Source organism: Passer domesticus, chromosome 10 (genome assembly GCF_036417665.1).
Source record: "Passer domesticus isolate bPasDom1 chromosome 10, bPasDom1.hap1, whole genome shotgun sequence".
Taxonomy (NCBI): Eukaryota; Metazoa; Chordata; class Aves; order Passeriformes; family Passeridae; genus Passer; species Passer domesticus.
In genome coordinates this window covers 6,305,263-6,326,885 of record NC_087483.1, presented here as the reverse complement: position 1 = coordinate 6,326,885, position 21,623 = coordinate 6,305,263, and the positions used below count along the sequence as shown (strand labels likewise).

Sequence of the window (21,623 nt, the reverse complement as noted above, 5' to 3'; positions counted from 1 at the left end):
ATTAGACCCTTCCATCAGTCTCATTTATTAATGGCTGTTTTTATTTAGGAAAAACTATGCCTTTTTTGGCAAGGTAGAGATCCCAAAGTATTCCCTCCATTCAGCAAGTGATGGGACTTCCCTCCACCTCTGTTTTAGTGGGCTGCAGGTGTTTGATGCCCTTCTCAAACCATAAATCATAATTAGGTAAAAAAAGACTGTTGGTAGATCTGCTCATGTGTCTAGAAAAGCCAAGTGGATGAAGAATTTCTTTAGAATAAAAAGGATGAAGACCTGAGAATCCTCAGCAGTTAACACCCAGAGAAATCCAGGAGGTTTCTCTGACTAAAAAACAGAAATCTCAATGATTTTTTTTTTTGTTTGTGCATTTCCAACAATGGGATGTGCAACACTGGGGTTGCCCAAATGTGTCCCAAGAAAGTGAGACTAGAGATGGATGTGGCTTTCAGAAGACATGGAAGTGCTCAGGTCCTGCTGAAGCTTTTCCAATGCACCTCTGCCTATTAATCACTTGCAAAGCTTTAGGCTTTTATGATTTACAAGCCATAAGGTGGATGTTTGACAGTGGGAAACCCACAGAAAACCTGACAGCAAAGAGAATCTGCACCTGGGACACCTGCCAAAAGTGACAGCAAGTTCCACTTGGAGAGCAACTCAGAGAGAGCTGTGCAGGGATTTAAAGGCTGAATTAAAGCCAGAATTGAGGAATTAAAGCCTCTTGCCCAAGTGTTTCTGGTGCATAAGTCCTCCCTCTCTCTCTGTCTCTCTCTCTCTCCCAGCTACTTCCCTGCAAATCCCTCTTCAGGCCACATTTGGAAATTATTTAAAGAAGATAAAATATCCCTAATCTGTTACCAATTAGAAGAAACATGTGAATATTATTTTCTAATTTGTGACTCAATCTTAAAAGTGAACTCACTGAAATAATTACACTGGCTCCTGAATATTCCTATTGTGCTCCTGAAAAAAAAAAATCCAAAAATGAACAGTGGGTATATCCTCTACTGCCCGAGATGCCCTGGGGCTGAATGTATCAATAAGAGCCATCAAAGCCCTGGATGTGGACTGCCAAAAAAACTGTAATTTCTGCTCCCTGGCAGCTGCAGCCCAGGGGTTGCCAAGCAGACTCGTTCCCTCCTAATGGTCTTTGTGCACCTTGGGCTTGTGGCGAGTCGGGATGAGCCAAGGAGGCCCAAGCTGAGTGGCCAACACAAGGTGTCCAAGCTGCCCACTGCACAAGTGACCCCTTCCAGTTGCAGGAGCTCTGAGCCAGGATTTATGAGAGCACCAATGGAGATTTCTTTGTAAAACCCAGACGCGGCACGACTTGAGTGAGTAACTCCTGAAAATTGGTAATTTCCTGGTGGTTAGCAGGAGAAGGCCCACCAATGGGGAAGCAGAGGCTGCTAATAAATTTATAGTGCGTTATATGCCAATTAGACCCCCTCAGCCCTTCAAGAGGCAGCACCACCAATCAGGTTATCATGCCACAAATGTACTCTTTAGGGCTGAGCTCATCACAAATCAATCCTGCATTTCAAGTGCAATTTTCATTAGCGTTACCCGGGACCACACTGGTGAAACAATGCAGGCAGGTATTCTCCTTCTCCCCTCAGAGCACCCTTCCCTGATGCCTTGTGCTCAGCTATTTGCTCCTCCTCGTGCACAGCCACGTCTCAACTTCAAATGGTAAATAATCATTTTGAATACCACATTAATCCTGCGCCAAATCAGATTTATTACACGCGTCACACGCGGGAGTTTCGCCGTCACTCGCAAGCCAGCCGTGAACCCCGTGCTTAAATTACATCCTTGTACCTGACCATGCACCATGCAAGGCTCTGTCAATACCAGCAATCAGCAGCTCCCTCAGCTTCCCACCCTGTGACATCCACAAGTGTCATTTGGGAATTCAGAGAAAGGAAAAATACACCAATAAATACTTTGTAAGGTTTAGCATCTGCTTTAAACCTCTGGTCAAAGCTTAAATTGCAGCTTTTCCTCTGTGCAAGCACCACTGCATTTTGGATGCTCTTCTTTGCTTCATTTTTGCTGAACAAGGCCAGAAACAGCCTTTAGTTTTAGCTTTGTAACCTATGGCAGCACGGAGATGCCTCCTGCTCAGGAACACAGGGCAACCTGAGTCACCAGGAATGCATTTTCCTTTTCTTTTGCTTCTCAAGCCAGGTACAGACCTTGGAGAAGCACATGCAGAAACCTATCAGAGAATATCCTGAGCTGGAAGGGACCCACAAGGGTCATCAAGTCCAACCCCCTGACCCTGCATGGACACCCCAACAATTCCACCCTGTGCATCCCTGAGCATGATATCCAAATGTTCCTTGAGTGCTCCTGCAGGCTTGGGGCCATGACCAACCCAACCCTAGGTAGGGTACCAATGTAGCATCCATGTTGGGTGGACTTAAAGAACAAGGACCTCCTAATGCAAGAATTCCCAAAGCAACCTTCACTTCCCTGCTTCTCAGCCAGGCAAGGTCCCCAAAGTCATGGCAGGACCAAATTTTACTTCTTAAACTGCCCCTGCCCCCAGTCATTCTGAATTTTTATGGAGTCTCTTCACAAAAAAACCTCAACCTAGGAAGAGCAGTGCCTGATGCCCCAAGCCTTGGGCTGTCACCTGCATCTTATTTCTACTTAACCTCTTAAATAACATTGGAATTCACTTTGTCCCCTGATGGGCGCTGTAATGAGAACCTCCTGTCAATCACGGCTCCATTAGCCGGGACAGACTTCCACTTCCTGAAACAATTTATTGGATTCCCAGCAGCGAATGGGCCTGGCTCCTTTTGAGCCGGGTTTTTTTGGGGAGCTATTCAGCGGGAGCGGGTGTCCCTTCTGTCCCTGCTGCGCGGGGCATTGTTCCCCCCGTGGCTCATGGAAACGGCTTCCTGAGCTGACCCACCTCTCCTTGTCCCGGCCAGGCCGAGTGTTTGCCAAAAACTTCTTTGGGCTGCTCAGTTCAGCGGCGCAACACAAAACCCACCAGCTGTTTCCAGCCACTGGGGCAGGGGGAGAAGCCAATCCTGCTGTTAACCCCTTCCCAACAAAAGCCTGGAGACCTGGAGCCCGTGGTCCCCGGGGCAGAGGAGCAGGGACTCCGAGGTAGCTGCCTCTTCCTTAAAAAGCAGGATCTGCTCTCATGTAGCATGAAACTAAAGGCAATTTTGTTTTCCTCTTCCTCTCTCTTGGTTGCAACTCAAATTGCAGCTCAAAGAAAAAAATCTTACTAATAGAGGCTAAAACCACTTCGGTTGGAACATTATCTTGAGAGGAGAATTTCCATTTCCCTAAGTGTGTGCAGTCCTTACGAGGTTCATTTGCAATGAGTCTATCTGTTTTGATGAGATAATAAAATGCATTTTATTTAAAAATATCTCCATTTCCACCCCCCCGCAAAGGAATTTAAATGGTCAGTTAATCTTTCTGCTTCAGAAACAACCCACTGAGTAAATAAAAGAGGGCTCAAGATTATATAAACCAAGATTTTTTCCTATTCTAACACTGGTCTCGAAGATTAAAATACAGATGTACCTGGGCATTGGCTGTGTGCCTTTTTAGTATAAATCAGTTTAACTTTTAGCCTGGGAAAGGGAAAAAAATGGAAACAAGATGATAGTTATCTCCAGCCTTCTGTGATTCTCGAGTCAATAGTAAATGGGGGGACTCGTTAGTGCCATAGTGATCCAATCAGGATGAAATTATGCAGTCATGTAAGAAATAATATCTATTAGGCTAATTTAATCAACGAATACTTTACAGATGAATTAGAATGCAGAATCCAATTATTTCAAACATTTGGACTGTCAGCCGCTGTGTTTTTGAAGCGGTGGAGGGGGAGAAAGGGAAGGCTTAAGGATCCTTTCAAGACCAGGGTGGCTGGGCTGTGTTTGTAGCAGGAGAGCTGAAAACAGCAGAAAAACTGACATCCACAATCAGCACCTTCCCTGGCTCCTGGGGCACCTTCCCCTGGGATACTGGCACGGAGAGCTTGATCTGCTCCTTGCACTGGCTCACAGTGACTGTCTCCAGTCTTGGAGATTCTCCTGGCCAGCCAGACTTTAAAAGGAAGGTTTACACTCCAGTGTCAAGGGGTGTTTGTTACTGGGAAGGGAAAATGTGCCCCTGGTTGGTGCACAACACGCTGGTGCTGCCCAGCTCCATGGACTGCACTTGGCATTTATTCCCTTGGAAAACCAAGGTGCTGCTTTACGGCACCGTGCAAAGAGAAATGGGACAGACAGAACTACTACCAGAAGGGGAAACTGGTTTAAAACACCACTTGACTCAAAAAGGAGGGGACAAAACTGGGGGCTGTGAGTACACAAACCATGAGCCTCATCTGCTCTGCTGCTGCTCTGTCAAACCATGACAGGATCATGAAGCTTGCCAGAAAACCATCACTGCTCCACCAAGGAGACTTAGGGATTGGCTCCTTGCTGCAGAATAAAGGCACATCCCACCCTCTCTGTGGAGAATTTTCTCCCTGGTCCACTGGAATTGCTGTTTCGTAAAGAAACAAGAGCAGACACTCTCTGTGTTTTGAAAATCAGAATGGCTTGGGTTGGAAGGGACCTTCAAGACCATCTCATTCCCACCCCTCTGCCATGGGAAGGGACACCTTCCACTACCCCAGGGTGCTCAGAGCCTCGTGGAACATCTCACACACAGAGAGATGGTCTGATGATCCCATTTACCATCAGAGTTATTTCAAGAGCTGAATATGGCAAAGGTGCATGTTTTTGTGCTCAAGTCCACAGCACAAAGAGATATTTCCCCCCTCTCTCGTTATTAGTAGAAGTTACTTGTTTGTACAGAGAAAAACAAGAAAGTGATGGATACTTTAACCATGTGGAGTATCTTTTACAAAGAGCTGAAAGAACTTCACAACGGAGCTTAAACTGAAAAAATCCATTTCACTCTCTGGGCTCCAGCGTTTCTTTTGAGTATTTGAGAGATATCATGAAGAACAGAGCAAACCTGGTGCCTGCTGCAGAATGTGGATGCCCCACTGCTCCGTAAGCTCTGCGTGCGATTCCCAACGTACCTGTGACCCAAACATTTTTCTGCCCTGTCATCTGGAGCAGTAAATGGACTCTCTTGGTTATTTAAACATTTAATGCTCTTCTGATGTTCAAATTATGCCTGTTTCCCATGATGGATTAGCATGGAATACAGCAGTGACAATTTTCTGCAATCTGCGGAGTATCAAATTTTGATTACTTCAGGAGGAAAAAGTAAAGTTATAAGCAAACTGATTGATAAGGAGCAGAGGAATACTTCATGTGGTGGCTCATTGGGAGCCTTGATGAATGCCTGGCAGGACTGTGATGAGTCCCCACAGAAGACATGCAATAACTCTGAGGAGATTTAAGGTATTTATTGCTCAAATAAAACAAAACCAAGTGACATAAGTAGGTGAAGTAGCACCGGGTGATTACAATCTGCTGATCAAGACCAAGTGCAATTCCAATTTTTTTGCACAGCAAAAAAACAAACTAATTCTCTAGCTTGCCTACAGAACACTGATGGTTACTTTGGGAATTTTGGATGCTGGCTTTCTTCAATGAGGAATGGGGTTGTTTCAGTGCCAGGTCTTTATGGAGGATTATCACCCAGTTAATGCTGGCAGTTGTTCTACTTCTGGGTGTCAAATTATTTAGCAGAACCTTCTTAAGATAAAGTGGTAATATATATATTTTTATCTATCTATCTATCTATCTATCTATCTATCTATCTATCTATCTATCTATCTATCCTATAAAGCTGTAATACATGTAAAATATGTAAGGTGTGACTTGATGATCTTGGAGGTCCTTACTGATTCTATGATTTTCTCTCTCTACATGCACACATTCCCTGGGCCCCACTCCCTTCCAGCAGCAGCTTTTCCAGCTGTGAGACTGAGGAATTCCCAAAGGAGCATCCCTAACATGGCGCAGGCACTGCCTTCTGCTCCACAGCAAGAGAGAGCTCCTCTGCAGGGAAGAACTGCTCTCTCCTCAATCACAAATCTCCCTGGCCCAGGGCTTCCCCAGCAATGTTATTGTCAACAATCTCCCTATGCTGGCAGAGGCAGATGTGACCCCTTTGCTCTGGAACAGCTGCTGAGCTGTCTCTGTGAGAATCCCTAAAGCTCTCCCTGAGTGTGAAGGGACTTTGTACCAAAAGCATCTTCCCCAAAACAGTTCAGACTGAGGGAACCTTCTGAGAGAGACAAGGGAGGAAAAAAGCCACCAGAGAAGAGCATGATGCATTTGAATGGAGGGTTGGATCAGCAGCACCTTCTCCTTCAGAGAGGGGAGCTCACCTGAGCCCACAGCACTGTTCTGCTGTTAAAAAAGGCACTTGCAGTTAAGCTGTGAAAAGAACAGATTTTTTTTCATTTTCAGTTTACTATTTCTGGGCGGGGTTGATGGATGTTTTGGACAGAAGAGGCTGAAAGGAGGCTTTGTGAGCCAGGATGATTAAAACAGTTGTCTTGAGCTGAGTTTGTCTGTTGTGAAAAGAAGTGGGGGAGACTCCAACCAATCCATCAGCAATGCACCGCCGGCAGACGCAGGCTCTGATCAGACACGACAGCTTTGCAACAGGTTTGAAATGCAAGTGCAGTGAAACTAGCCTGCCTGTCTGTGTGTGTTTGGGAAAGCTGCCCAAGAGCTGAAGCATCCTGAAGATTTTCAGCTTTTCCAACTCCAAGAGTCAGCATGGGAACACCAGTGGCTTTGGTGGCACTCCAAGGAGGATAAAGAAGATCCTGGTGGTAAAACAAAGGATGCTTCAAACTCCCAGTGTGAGAACATGGTGAATTTGGAGGATTCTTTGGTGTGGTATTTAAGGACCAGGCAGTGCTGGGTCAAGGGCTGTACTCGATGACCTCGGAGAGCTTTCCCAACTTCACCCATTCCATGAATCCATGATATTTTAGATGTAAAGCACAACCCAAAGGCAGGGTGTGCATTCCCAGCTATCCAAACGGACCATGCCAGAGCAAAGACCAAGGACCTGCTGCTTCCCCTGCAAAATGCCTGGACTTTCCAGGGCCATCACATATCCCAAATCACTTGCCCTCTGCTGATAATGCTTAGGATGAGACTCCTAAGCTGTATTGACCCATTTTGTTTACTGTAAAATATTCTTCCACCATGAAGGAAAAGGAATTAGTGATTATTCTGAGATCTAAACAATGTGACAGACTTAGCTGGGTATTTTGCACAGCTTTTATAGTGGGAAAAAAAAATTGCTATTGCTGATGTGATCTGGCAATCAAAATGTTTTCCAAACACCAGGCAGCTCCCACCAACAGTCAGAAGGAGCTCTGTAGAATTCCTGAGCATTTGTTTTTTAGCTCCTGGATGAAACCAGAATGGATGGAGGACTGAGAGCTGCTGGGTGAGACCCTCAATTGCATCTTGGTGGGCATCTGATCCCAGTCCCTGTGAGCTGAGTGCCAGCATTCCCAGCAATCCTGATGTTTGCTTATGGTCTGTCTTTTGGGAACGGCTTCCGAGGGATGCAACAACCTGGCAGCTACCTCCAATCCTGCCTGGATGCTTGGAAAAAAAGCTACAGCTCCCTCAGAGATCAAGTGGGCAGCAGCCCCTTCACAGGAACTGGTCTATGAGCTACCACCACATGTCTAATTAATGACCCTGCCGGTCGCAGCTGGAAGAGCTGAGCTGGGGGTGATTAATTAAATTAGCTGGCAGAGGAAATTACAGTGGAAAAGCCAAAGTTTGATTGCTCCATAATTAACCACAGTGCAAATAATATCTGCATCTATAACTTCCAGCGATGAGATCAGAAGCCAATTGAATTTGGCACTGATTGAAGCTGTAAATATCCTGTGGTGAAAAATGATAGGTTTGTTCTGAAGGGAAAACTTACAGAAATGGACATCCAGCGGATGCAGGAGGGGAGCAGGGGACAGGGAGGGAAGAGCACTGGAATTAGATTGTCATCTCAGCTGATTTCTGCAGTTTTCTGCAGTGCTATGAGGACTCAAGGTGAAACAGGAAGAAATATTTTAAACTTGGAATGCTGTGAGATTCCTTACCAGAGCTTTGGTGAATCTGGAAAGCAAAAGGCACTTTTGATCATCCCATCCCCTGCCTTGCTCCACAGTCTGTGGTGGGAATCACTGCTTTCCTTGGGAAAAGACTGCACAGCTGAAGAAATACCCAGTCCAAACACCTCCTCCCTGTTCCTGCATCCTCCAGCCCCGACTCCTGCTCTTAGGAGCACTGTTGAACTGCAAAAACCCATTTTCCCAAGGATATCACCTCCAAATGCCTGCAAACCCCTGCATACCCCTCTAAATCATTAACATTTCATTAACCCCCTTGAACATCTCCTGCTACTCACTGAAGGCTTGACATTTTTCTTACCATTCTTCTCCAAAATTCTCTATATTGGCAAGTTATGTACCCACCTCAATCCTTTACCATGTTGAATTACTGTGAGTGTCATCCCCCTTCCACTGCAGGTGAGCTCTGGCTCGAAGAAAGCTCCGATTTTTAAACTGTGGTCTGAAATGCAACCCCCCAAATCCCAAAATGAACTAAGATTTTTTTCCATGCTTTTCAAACTGCTGTCTAATGTACTCTTTCAAAAAACTGCATGATATAGGAAATACTTAATTTTCATTTATTTAAAGCAGTGAAACCAATTTTCCTGAGTGTTGAGTAAAGTGCACTATATACACATTCAAAATAGTATTTCATATTTTGTGTATTTTATTAATATTTTACACATTATATTGAATTTATCAAGGATATTATACATATACTTGATAAATTTTTGATAAATATAAAATATATGCTTGACCATATGATATTTACCTGATAATGATGTTTCTCCAAAGGGAATCCACTTTGTGTGGACCAGAATCATCCCCTGAACCAAATTTGTGCCTTCTCCTGCTCCAGACCAAAACACTGCTGTGGATATTGGCACCTACTTGGCCATCAAACCCTCCTCACCAGGGCACCCCAGTACAAATAAACCTTACAATTCCACAAATAAACAACAGCACAATATTTAACTGTGAACACACAAGTCCTGCTCTGCTTCACCATTTCTTTCTGAAAATGTGGGGAAACAGAAAACCAGCTCATGTTTTATGTGCTTCATTACTCCTGGCTGACAACACTTTTTGGGGTGCCCTGAGAGCCTTTCCATAAGCTGGGTTGGTTTCTGCATGTCCCATTAGTGGTGTGGCTGTAAAAAATGCAAACCAAACCTCTTCCCCCAGGATGCCAAATGCACTTTGCTCTCACAGAACACCACATTTGATGGTGGAGGCTATGTTCCTGCTACTTGAGGCATCCCATGTTCTCCCCTGCCTCTTGTTCCACATCTTAACACACACATTGCTATCAAACAAGCTGCGTGACACCCCTAAAATGCAAATGTGCAGCAAACGCCAGCTAAAAATCAGCTTTGGGTATGTATTAATTTCAGGAGTCCCAAAACTTTGTCAGAAGAGCCATTCTCATCTCTCATTTCACTTGGAGCATTCCCACCATGTATCCTGCACATCCCTAAACCTTGTCTGCTCCTTCACACCTCCCAAACACCCCTTGTAAAACCACTATTACCTTAAAAAAAACCCCATTCAAAATATTGGTAACTGATTTGCAACAAAAACCCTCTGCATTTCAAAGGGTTCTTTGGCTGCTCAGTTTATCCAGCCTTCAAATAAATTTTGTGTGATGGTGTCCACAGCTGAAAACAGAGCTGGGAGCACCTACACCAACCCAAACTGGAGTTCCACCACTCAACATTACAATTGCAGCAGTATTTCAAATAATAACATTTATTTTGAACACTATTTAAAATAATAATATAGCTTTAAATAACAATATCATAACTTTTCTCCTTGACCAAAAGTCCGAACAAGTAATCATGATTATTTTCTGCAGCTGTTTTTTTATTTTCCACCTTTTTGACTGAATGCAGCAGGTGAACCTAAGCAGCCTCAGGAATCTATTGAGGACTGGTCTGAGCAGATCTGGTCTGGAAAGGCTCAGACAGGAGCACACACAGGTCACTAGCAAAGGATTAGAGCTGGAAATTTTGGCTTCTTGAGACGAACAAGTAAAAAAGTCAACTTCTGAATATCATCTTTTCATAAGGCACCCTTCACTTTCAGCACACAGTGACACAATCCTGCTCTTTCTCCTTGCAGAGGAGCCTCAGAAGCATTCCTGGGCTTGTGATTTAATCCTGTGTGCACCTCAGCTTCCCAAGCCTGGCTGGTGCTGCACAGACAAGTGGAAACACAATCAAAACATCCCTTTGGAAGTTCTGACCCGGATGGAACCAGGCAAATGTAAATCTTTTGGAGGAAAAGCAAAGTTAGCAGGAAGATTTCTAGGCCATGACATAATCATCTGTGCAGCATGAAGGCTTTTTGAAGCTGGGCCCATGCACACCTTTGAGGCTCACCAATTACCAAGACACGGCTTCTCCTCGCTCCCCAAATTCTCACACAAAAACTGCCTCAGCCACAGGACTTTGCTCTGTCTGCACAATCTGCTTAATAAGCACAGGGAGGGATTTCATCTCCCTCTAATTCCTGCCTGCCACCCCTCACCTGTGCTAGCCTCAGCACTTTTAATTACTCCAGAGCTGCTCTGGTTTCTTCTGGTCACTCATTTCTGCTGGGGCTTTGCTGCTGCCCCCCACTCCAGCACCCACACATGGAAAAATGCAGCTGGAAGAGCATTATCCCAGATGAACAGAGAATATTTGAGAGCTGTGGGGAACCTGCATTTGGGCTGCTGTGTATATCAAGTTTCAGTCCAGTCAAAAGCCAGCACCATCTTTTCACTGCTGCCCTTTTCATTTAGTTATCTTACTGAAGTCTTATCTCCCCAGTCCCTTGCCATAGGCTACCAGCTTCCTGCAGAGCCAGAAACAAAGCTCAGTCTTAAACAAAGGGGGGAAAAAAGGGAAAAAAGCACAAAAGAAAGTTGGTCACAGTTACTGTTAGGGAGCCCTGCGGGTTCTGTAGGCAGGACCAAAGCGAGGGGATGCTGCTGCCTCTGTGCCTCGTGTCACCGGCCAGCAAAGCCACCAGGAGCACAGACAGGCACTGCCTGCCTTCAAAGCATCCCACCACTGCCTTCAGCCACGCTCTGCTGGCCCAGGAGCTGGAACAGATCCATCCAAATGGCTGAAAGAGGCAGAAAGCACAGGAGGAACACAACCACCATCGCTGGTGACAGCCGCCGGGAGCTCGTGGTCACAACGTTCCTGTGACATCCCACCCATGGAAAAGAGAATCCTGGGGAGCCCTCCCTGTGCTCAGATTTAACCACAACCACTTTATGTATCTCTTTAACAGCAGAAGGAATTTACACAGCAAAGCTCCCCCAGCACAAACCAGGACCAAACTGGCTTTGCAGCCACGCTCAGAAAGCAATTTGAATTCTGTTGCCTCAACTGCCTGGGGGAGACCTCATGTGCAGAGAGGCAGATGTGACCTCAGGGCAGGAGGAATGAAAGGAACAGGTTAAAGTCAGCTACACAGAAAAGCTGCAAACAAAAAGAAAATATTTTGCATAAGATTTCTTTCTAACAGAATAGATATTTTTCAATCTGCTGGGTGTTTCCCCCAGTGCTTGACTCACAGTACTTCCCAAAATAGCCCCAGGTGAGCCTTTGGATCTGACCTGGGCACCTCATAATAGCTGATGCTTGGCATTGGACATTTTTTTAACTCAATGGCTTTACTACTATTACTTGTTTTTTATTAACACATTTTTCCTTATTATGTGTTTCTTACTATTAAATGTTTTACTATTATTACAAGTTTCAGCCTTTCAAACAGCTGAATTTCCGGAACAAGCAAGTGTCCAATGCTCTTCCTTTAAGAAGTAACTGATGAATAACTGGTGAAAAAGCACCTTGGTAAGGCTGCCCAATGCTTTAGACAGCAAACTTCATTTTCCAGTTCCTTTTAGCTTGCCATTTTTGAGATTAAACTCCCCATATGTATTCCTCAGGTGCTGTGGAGTAGCAAATATGTGCATCCACACGTGGTGTGCAATTTAATTCCAGTGTTAATGATACCAAGGAATTTTCAGAGGAAAAACTAACCCACAGTGGTTTCCATCTGACTCCTTTTCAGTGACCCTGCCCATCAGCCTGATGTAAGCTATGTTTCCCCATAAGTTATAAATTCACCATCCATTTTTTCCCCATCTGAAATTAAAATTTGGTTCCAATTAGCCTGTTTCATTCCTCTGTAGTAGTTCCACACTGGCCCAAGCAGTTTCTAATAAACACAGTGATGGTTTTCTCTCTGTTAGTGAGCTCTGAGTTGACCTTTTCAAGTGGCTTTTGGCCAAGCAGATGTGAAGTCCACTGAAAACACATTGGTCTTCAAATCTCCCTAGTCTGGTAGGTGTTTGGGAGAGAACTAACACAAAAATAGAAATAATGAGTCTGTATCTAAACAGAAAATTAAGCTCAAAGGAAAGAGCCTACATGGTTTTGAGACCTTCAGGACAGGCACTCACCCACCCAGCAGATGGGTTCTTATTCCAGCAAACAAAAAGCCAAAGCAAACCAAACCAAAACCAAAACAAACAAACAAAAAAACTTTTTCTATTGCTGATTTTCAAGATATAGACATTCTTTTCCTCAAATCCCCCTTGTATGAGTCCTGAACTCAAATCCTAGATTTCTCTAAGTTTAACAGCTCATCAGCTTCTTTTTCTAGGGAATTTCAGCTTAACTTGGGCCTTTTCAGCACGGCAGGCAAATCCACAAAGAAGGAGAATCCAAATTTGTCAAGAATCTCACCAGAATAAAGGTACCTGGAGCTGAGTGTTGCTCCAAGCCCTGTCCAGGCTGGTCTTAGACACTTCCAGGGACTCAGTGAAGTGGTACTGATGCTATTTAGATTGAAAAGAAAAACAGCACTGTGGCTCTTTAATAAATGCTTTCCTAACCTGCAGAAGGGGACAGCAGCACTTCCTTTTCAGGTTTCTCTTTCACCACCACCAAGGAGGAAAACAACAATTGTAATAATTATTGCAAACCAGGCTCCTGTTTACGGAGAGCCTGAGCTTTTATCAGAGGCAGCTTTGCACACAGGAAAGGTGCAGCTGAGCCAGGGAGCATTTCATCTAAAGCACTCATTAACTTGGACAAGCGGGGTCGAGGGTGTTGTGGTTGTTTTGTTTTGATTTTTAATCATCCAGGCATCTCCCAGGCTGCCGTACAGGCACCGGTGTTTCACCGCATCAGCTCCTGGGTGACAAGGGCTGCCAAGCAGCTGCAAGGACAATAAAACAGAATATTACTACTACTACCACCACCTTTCATCTTTGGAGTATTGTATTTGAGCTTCCAAGGCCTCCAAAAGGCTGAAGTCTGACCAGCAGCCACCCAAGCTGATGTTCACTCACCTCACTTAGCTCTTCCTGTCAGATGCGTTTCCTGGAAGCTACTGGTGAGTGACAATTTCATTTTTTTGTTCCAATTTAATTGCCAACCAGCCCAGTGTCGAAGCACACGAAGGGTTCACTGCTCCAGCTGTAACCCAGAGTTTACTGGCAGCAGTGAATCAGTCTCTTTATTTATGTCTGTGTTTGAGGACGCGATGCCGCCGTAACTAATAATTTATCCATTTTCCTCATTATCTCCATGAAGTATCTGCTGTCCAAAACAAAGCTAATACAACTCCAGCTCGCTGGGAGTTGTGCTGCTCAGTGGAGTTCAGGAAGAGCAGGAGTGAGTTTTTACTGATCCCCAAGTCCAAGCTGGAAACCTTAAGCCAAACCTTAAGCCTAACCTGCGGTCCCCGAGCAGCTGTTGGGCCGGCAGCAGCCCAGCTGTCTAAACTTTATTGGCAGCAAATGTCATTCCTGCACACGAGCTGCCTGCCCGGGAGAGCCAAAGGCACATCTTGGGCTATCACATCCCATCACGTTCCCCGACGAGATGTGAAAACCGGAATGGGAAATGTCAACAGAGTCCGGCCGCGGCGAGGAGTGGGGCATGGCCGCTGACAAGCACAGCACGCAGTGACAGAGATGGGCTTGGAGTTGCAATTAGTGGCACTGTCATTTTCGGGCGCTCCTGCCAATTAATTAAGCCTGTCAAATGGAAAAACAGCGGCATTCACATGATAATTTATATCGGGAGAGACTGGCCCGGCTTTGCCGCTGCTGCTGCCGCCAACAAAATCCCCTCCGAGCGCTTCAGAAAAAAAAAAATAATAAAAAAAAAATATAAAAAGAAGTGGAAAGGGGAGGGGGGGGAAAGAAAGAAAGAAAGTTAAACTGTCCTTGTTATAATTGTTAACTCTGATCGCTCAAGTAGAAGACGGGCTGATTAAAACTCCAAACGAGCCCCCAGCTCGCTTAAATCTCAGAGTCCGGAATGATAGAATCAGAGGAGTTTATTCATACCATTAAGCCCCAGAGAACTTAATTGAAAGAAGAGCATAGCCTGGACCTTGACAAGCGGGAGGTCACAGTAATTGCTGCCGGACATATTTAACATTAAGATAATCAGGCCATTAATTACCCTTTGGATCATTAAATCAGCCAGTTGCAAAATGAAATTTCTGCCTCTATTACTCACTTGAGAGACCACAGGGGTGGCTTTTAATTTATCAGTGAGCTTGAGATACAAAGGACCAGGCTTGGGGAGGAAGGAAAAGGGGGAGAAAGGAGGGGGTTTGCTTCAGCAGAGGCAGGAATATCAATCCGCCATGCTTGGTGATCGTGGCAAATTAACTAGGTAAGATAACCTCAGCTTCTAAAGGCAGAAGCTGGGGGTATGTAAATAGATGAGGGCAGACAGGGAGATCAGAGCCTGCACACCACTTAGCAGGATAATAAAGGAAATCATCCTTGATTATCAGTGCTAATTTGGACACTGCCGGTAGCTTGTTATGCGTGTTCTGAGTAGCATTTAATTAATTCAATTGCTTGTTAATGAGGGAAGTGACATGTGGGGAGCAGATGCCACCCAACTGCAGATGGGTTCTGGTCAGCCCTTCACAATAAAATCTTTTTTTTTTCTTCTTCTTTTTTTTTTTTTTTTTTAGATTTATTTTTAAAAACCCCCTTCCCCCAGCCCTGGAACGGGAAAGGTGTCAGGCGTGGAGGAGCACTGAAAAGGCACAAAACACTGACCTCATCAGGCCAAGATCTGCCAGGGAGCCAGAGCTGATAATCACGGATACAGAGGTACCTGTGCGCCCCCAGGCCCCGTTCATTCCCTCTGCCAGGAATCCGGGAGCAGCAGCACCACAAACTGCTGGCCAAAGGGAGGCAACACAGCAACCCTACAAGACCCAGGATCTGAAGTGCTCTGTTTCCCTGGGCTCACCCTTTATCTGCGATGAAGGATTAATGATTTTTACCAAAAGGATGAATATTTTCGTGGAAGGCACAGTGTGGTATTTTTCATCCAAGTCACTCCCAGTGACCAGCTCGGCGTCACGGCCGCTCTCCTTGGAGCAGCACAAGCCAGGCTTTGGTGCAAGACTGTAAAACTCAGCTCAATACAGTGCACCTGCAAAATGTTGTCCCTGACACCATTAAAGTGAGTTCATTAGTGAGCAAGGATCAAACTGGGTCTTCCCTTGGAAGGTGAGAGCCAATTCCCGGCACTGCCGGGTCCCAGCTCAGTGTTGGATTTTCCTGTAACCCTTGGTACCCAGAATAAACAGAGACTGCTGAGCAAACAGACCTGAGCACAACTGCTGCTCCTGCTCCAAGCCCCTGTTAAACAGCTTAAAACTGTGCCTGGACTTCTGCAATCCATTCACCCCTCAATTCCAAACCAGAGTTTTGATGGAGTTGGACATTCCACCTGCTTGTGAATATTCTCAAGAAGGTGATGGAATGGTGGAGCCCCATCTGAGTGTAGCCAATGCAGATATTTGGCATTGTCTGAGCAGCAGAACAAGAAGCGTGGCTGGGATGGTGCCTGCACACGAGCCTGGCTTCCCTCAGCTTGCCTGGCAAGTTCCAGCTGGTGGAGGTGGCACATCCATCCCAACACACCCAGGGAGACTGAGATGGAGCTCAGGGAAGGAGGGTGAGGGAGCAGATAAATAACCATCTCCTGGAGTGGGCAGAGGGATGGGGGCAGCTTGTCTCCTTTGGAAAAGGCCAACACCACCTTGGGAAGTCAACGGTGGCAAACGAGTCTGCAAAGCAGAAGCCAGCACAAGGACAAAGCAAAACAAGTGAGACATGTCCAGAAAAAGCTAAATATCTGGTAGGAGATGGAGACACCAATGCAATAGGCAAAGAATTCCCAAGCTGGCTTCCCCACATGTCCAACATTCCTCCACAGAGCTGCTCAGCCCCACAGGGCTCCTCCAGAGCTGCAGCACTGCAAAGCAGCATTGTGAGAGTGTGCTTAAACAGTATCAATAGCAATTAGAGGGAAAATCCTGATCCCATCCCCAGCCCCAGTTAATTGTCCCAACATTGATTTACTCTAATTTGACTTCTCACTCCAAATTAAACCCGCATTACCCAAGGAGGGACTGCAGGCAAGCTCCCCCTGCTCGCCCCCTCCCCTCAGAGACAATAAATTTAATATTGAATACACTTGGAAAAAAAACCTGGCGGTTGTTGCAGGATCCATACCAAAAGATCTTTTCCCTTCTTTGCTCTTTTTCTTTTTTTTTCTTCCTGGGAGTAATTAAAAGATGCTTTTCTTGACTAATGATCCCCCTGTTTAGGAATGGGAAGTCGATACTCCTTCAGCAGCAGTCAGCTTCAATTTGTCACAGGCCTCCCCGAGTTGGAGCGGCGTTCTCGGGGCTGCTGGTAATTGCTGGAACCAATTACCAGCTCTCCAGAGCTGACCTAATCAGGGACCCACAGACACCACAGCTCAGGGGCCAGCTGGTCCCTGCTCCCTTTCATACTCAAGTGTTTGCCTGGGCTTGGCTTTTCCACCATTTCCCCAACTTTCCGTGCTCAGCGGAGCTCCTGTTTATTCCTCCTTCCTCAAGAAATCCCAGAAACACCCTCAGCTCTGCCTCGTGCCCCTTCCTTGGGGATCCCACCACACCTGTGCTCCCAAAGCCTTCCCGGTCAGTGCCAGAGGCCATCCTGGCTGCTGCTTTTCACTTACAGGGGCACCGAAAGACCTGGAGATCTGCCTGAAGAATCCCAGGATGGATTGGAAATGGGTTGGAATAGGCCTTAAAGCCCATCTCATCCCACCCCCTGCCATGGCACACCTTCTCTAGACCAGGCTGCTTGCCTCTCCTAGAACATATCAACATTAGAGGATATAGCTGAGCAGTATATCCCTGCCCAGTGCAGGAGGGATAATGCCTTTGGCTGAAGAGCTCCCAGGCTTTGATTTTACACACCCTCCAATCTCAGAACCTTTCTGGCATCCAAAGGAAGTGTCCGGGTTTATCTTTTCCTATGATTTGCTTGGATAGAGAATCTGAAGTGCATCTGAGTGGGTTAGAAAAGCACAGCAGTATTTCATGTGGTTTAATCAAAGAATATCCTGAGCTGGAAGGGACCCACAAGGATGATGGAGTCCAAGCCCTGGCCCTGCACAGACACCCCAACAATCCCACCCTGTGCATCCCTGAGAGCATTGTTCAAATGTTCCCTGGGCTCTGGCAGCCTGGGGCTGTGCCCTTTCCCTGGGGGAGCCTGGGCAGTGCCCAGCACCCTCTGGGAGAAGAACTTTTTCCTAAAATCCAACCTAAACATCCCCTGACACAGCTCCAGCCACTCCCTGGGTTCTGTCCCTGTCACAGAGAGCAGAGATTGGAGCTGTCCCTCATGAGGAAGGTGCAGGCCATGATAAGGTCTTGAATTTGGTATCTTATTTCCGAGTGTGCAAAATTACTGCAGGGAAACTGCACTCAGCTCTGTTTCCAGAAATAATGGTGACATTTTCCTGGGTAAGATTCCTTAATTATATCATGACCTAGAGTAGCCATTTGGCAATTCCTCCTGTCAGAAACCATCTCCATGAATCCCTCCTACCTCTCCTCTACTCCACAGAAACACACAGGATGCCACAGCAAGCACACAGTGATCAGTGCCAACCTCTCCCAGGCTGAAGGGACTGCTTTGAAAGCCACATCAAGACTTTCAGGTTCCTCTTAGTCCAGCCTATGAACATTCCTTGAGCCTCCCAGCCCAACAACTCAGTATTTGTGGAGCAGCTCATTACTTTTTTTTTTTTGGTGTCCCTAGAAATGTGTGGGTTTCCACTGATAGCTTCATCCCCAATAGAAGGACACAACATGAAAAGGTGAAACCCACCTGATGCCCTCTAATAGTGTCTATGGAGGGCCCATCACAGAATGAGATTCCCAGAATGGTTTGGGTTGGAAGGGACCTTCAGGACCATCCAGTTTCATCCCTGCCATGGACAGGGACACCTCCCACTAGCCCAGGTTGCTCCAAGCCCTGTCCAGCCTGGCCTTGGGCACTGCCAGGGATCCAGGGGCAGCCACAGCTGCTCTGGGCACCCTGTGCCAGGGCCTCAGCACCCTCACAGGGAACAATTCCTAATTCCCAATATCCCATCCATCCCTGCCCTCTGGCAGTGGAAGCCATTCCTTGTGTCCTGTAACTCCATTCCTTGTCCTAAGTCCCTCTTCAGCTCTCCTGGAGCTGTCTCCTCCCCCTTCAGTCCCTCCACAACAACAAAAGGAAGGTTTGTTTAACCCTCCTTTCAGGGCCATTTCAGCTGCTTCCAATAGAATTCCTCATGCAAAACTCCAAGCAGCAGTGAGACCATGGGAAGCAGAGCCTCTACCTGAAGAACTTGAATTTATTTTCTCCCCACAGCTTGGACAGAAGGATTGTGATGCTGGCAGAGACCAAAGGGAAGCACAAAAGCAGGCACACACTTGGAAAAAGCAGAACTCTCTGGTATTTATGTAAAAAATTGCATTTCACTCCCTGCTGCAAACAGCAGAGGAATGGGAGCAGCAAAGCAAGACTGCAATTACTTTGTGAGAAAATTTCCACATCATCCTAATTCTGCTTTTCCTAGCACCTCTTCTATCACGTAAGCATGAACCTGGACAGAGAGCTAGAAAATCCTATCTATAAAATGAATCTTTTTGTCCAAAAATGTTGCAGTGCAGGAGAGAAAGGGCAGTGATATCAGTGACAATCAGAATATAACCATACAACTATGTCAGAATATAACCATGAAGATGCACAGAAACAAAGTGGGAGAATTAAAATAAGCCCTGTGTATGAAATTCTAAGAGAAAAAAAGTTGATTTTCTAGAAGTAAAATTCAATCCTGAGTGAATTATTAATTGAAATGGATGGTGCTCTTTTCATCACAGTCACATGGATTTTAGATTTTTCATGATGATTATTATGTGACTACTGAAATAATGTGATTTTTCTTTTTTTTTAAATAGAATTCCAATTGAGTGCAAGCACTTTCCTTTCAGCTGTTTGGAACTACTCACCTCAGCAGTAAGGAGCAACATATATTTGTGAGGTGCAAGAATATAAAATCTCTGTATTGAAGTGACAGCAATGACTGAAAGTTCATTTCAATCTACTTGGTGAAATCATTGTGCCCAATAATACACACATATAGAGCAGACACCCCATTTCTGCCTGAACAAAACCTCTCTTTGGGGCTCCCTGAGCACTTTTAGATGCACAGCCATTCATCTAAGTAGCCTGATTAATGCAGTGGCTTCATTCTCGAAGATGAACCAAAGGTGGCACCACAAATTCATTTTTCAGGGCTAACGAAATAATGCAATAAGGAACACTTGACTTTATTACACACAACAGCACAAACCCAGCCCTCTGCTGCAGGAGCTGGCCCAGGCATGGTGATCCTTCCACCTGATCCACAACTGCAAAAAGTATTCTCAAAACGTCTGTCTCTGACACTGATCAGATTAATTCAGCATAAAACCCCCCAGTTTCAGGTAGGACAGCACATCACAGGAAGATTTTCACTGTGTGGAGCTATGAGAGGCAGGTAAAAAGCTGCTCTCAAAGGAGACACCCCCCAGCAGCTCATGGTTTCACATACATCACACACAAAAAAAGCAATCAAGTCCATGGCGAGCAGGACTTTGAACATCCCTGAGCAGGACCAAAGACCTGACAGCCAGGTACAAGAAACTCTGAAGGGAGATTGTTAATGACAAAATGACAGTCCAAGAGGCAGGAGCTTGGTGGCCCACTGAGACAAAGGAGCACATGACAGGATAATTTGGATGGAGGAAGAAGCAGGTGGGAGGTTTCCATCTCCCACTGAACAGAAAACTGCAGAGCGAGAAAGCAACGAGGTCACTCAACTTTTGCCACCTCCCACTTTGCCACACGTTCTTCCTGGGGTTATAAACAATGTGATGTTATAAATGATGATTTTCCCACAAGGCAGAACTCCAAAGTGGTGGCGGTGTCACGCGCCAGGCGAGGCACGGTGTGGTTGTGTTCGAGGGTCCCAGGATGAGGGAAGAGATGAGAATCTTGACTCCACGTTTCAGAAGGCTCTTTTATTGTATTATGATATTATATTAAAATGCTACACTAAAACCATACTAAGAAGGATAGAGAGAAAGGATCCTTCAGAAAGCTAGAAAGGAATGGAAAGGAATGAATAATAAAAACCTGTGACTCTCAGAGAGTCCACACAGCTGGACCATGGTTGGTCATTAAGTAGAAACAATCCACATGCACCAATCACAGATGCACCTGTTGGTAAACAACTTCCAGACCACATTCCACGGCCATCAGATAGTTAATTGTTTACATTTCTTTTTGGAGGCTTCTCAGCTAGAATAGAAGAAAAATCCTAGCAAAGCATTTCCATAAAATATCACAGCGACAGCGCGGCGAGCGCAAACCCACCTGGTGGAGTCTGGGCAAGGCTTCACGTGGCCTTGGCTGTTCTCCTCCCACACACTGTTGGCCAGCTCGTTGCCAATGGCTGACATGACCTTGATGAGCTCGATGGGCCAGTCATCCAGGTCCAGGGAGCGCACCCGGGACAGGTGCGTGCCGAGGTTGCGGTGGATACCTGAGCATTCAATGCAGATGAGGGCTCCCAGGTTGAGGCTGGCCCAGTCGGGGTCTGCAGGACAAGGGACACAGCAGTTAGCACAAGGGAACACCCCACAGAACTTCCCAGCTGGTGTTTGTGCATGAAGGTTTTGGCTCTGGGGGTGTCTTGTCCTAAAGAGCAGCTGGGAGGTCTTGCAGGGTCAGTGGAGATGCAAACCCTTCAAGGAGTACAGAAAAATACAATGTGGTGTCTCAAAAGATGCATCACTCCACCTGCAGCCAAAAAACCCCAATGAATTAGAGGGAAAAGGAGGAACAAAGGCAATATAAGCACAGTGATGGGTAAAGGATGATGAAGCAGTGAAGAAAGCCCCTCCCTGGGAACCCAGAGCTGCTCGTAGTCAGCTGAAAGGGAAAAAGGAGACAAAAACCAGAGCCTAGAAACAATTACCTCATGCTAACTCCATCAGCTCCCCTATAACCACACACCAGCAGCTACCTGTGGCTCTCCCATCTGACTGTTCTTCCATCTCCAGCATCAGGGAGATGAACACCAAGGTGGGCATGTCCCACCTGGAACAGCCCCAG

General features: G+C 45.9%; 1 protein-coding gene across 12 annotated transcripts in view; it reads right to left on the bottom strand.

Annotated features, from left to right (window-relative positions):
• The window catches only part of AGAP1 (ArfGAP with GTPase domain, ankyrin repeat and PH domain 1), a 307,984-nt gene that overhangs the window by 19,055 nt on the left and 267,306 nt on the right, over nucleotides 1-21,623 (bottom strand). For all 12 annotated transcript variants that reach the window (XM_064433496.1, XM_064433498.1, XM_064433500.1 and 9 more), the window contains one exon: nucleotides 20,883-21,105. In XM_064433496.1, coding sequence (XP_064289566.1) covers nucleotides 20,883-21,105 — 223 coding nt within the window. The remainder of the gene's footprint in view (nucleotides 1-20,882; nucleotides 21,106-21,623) is intronic.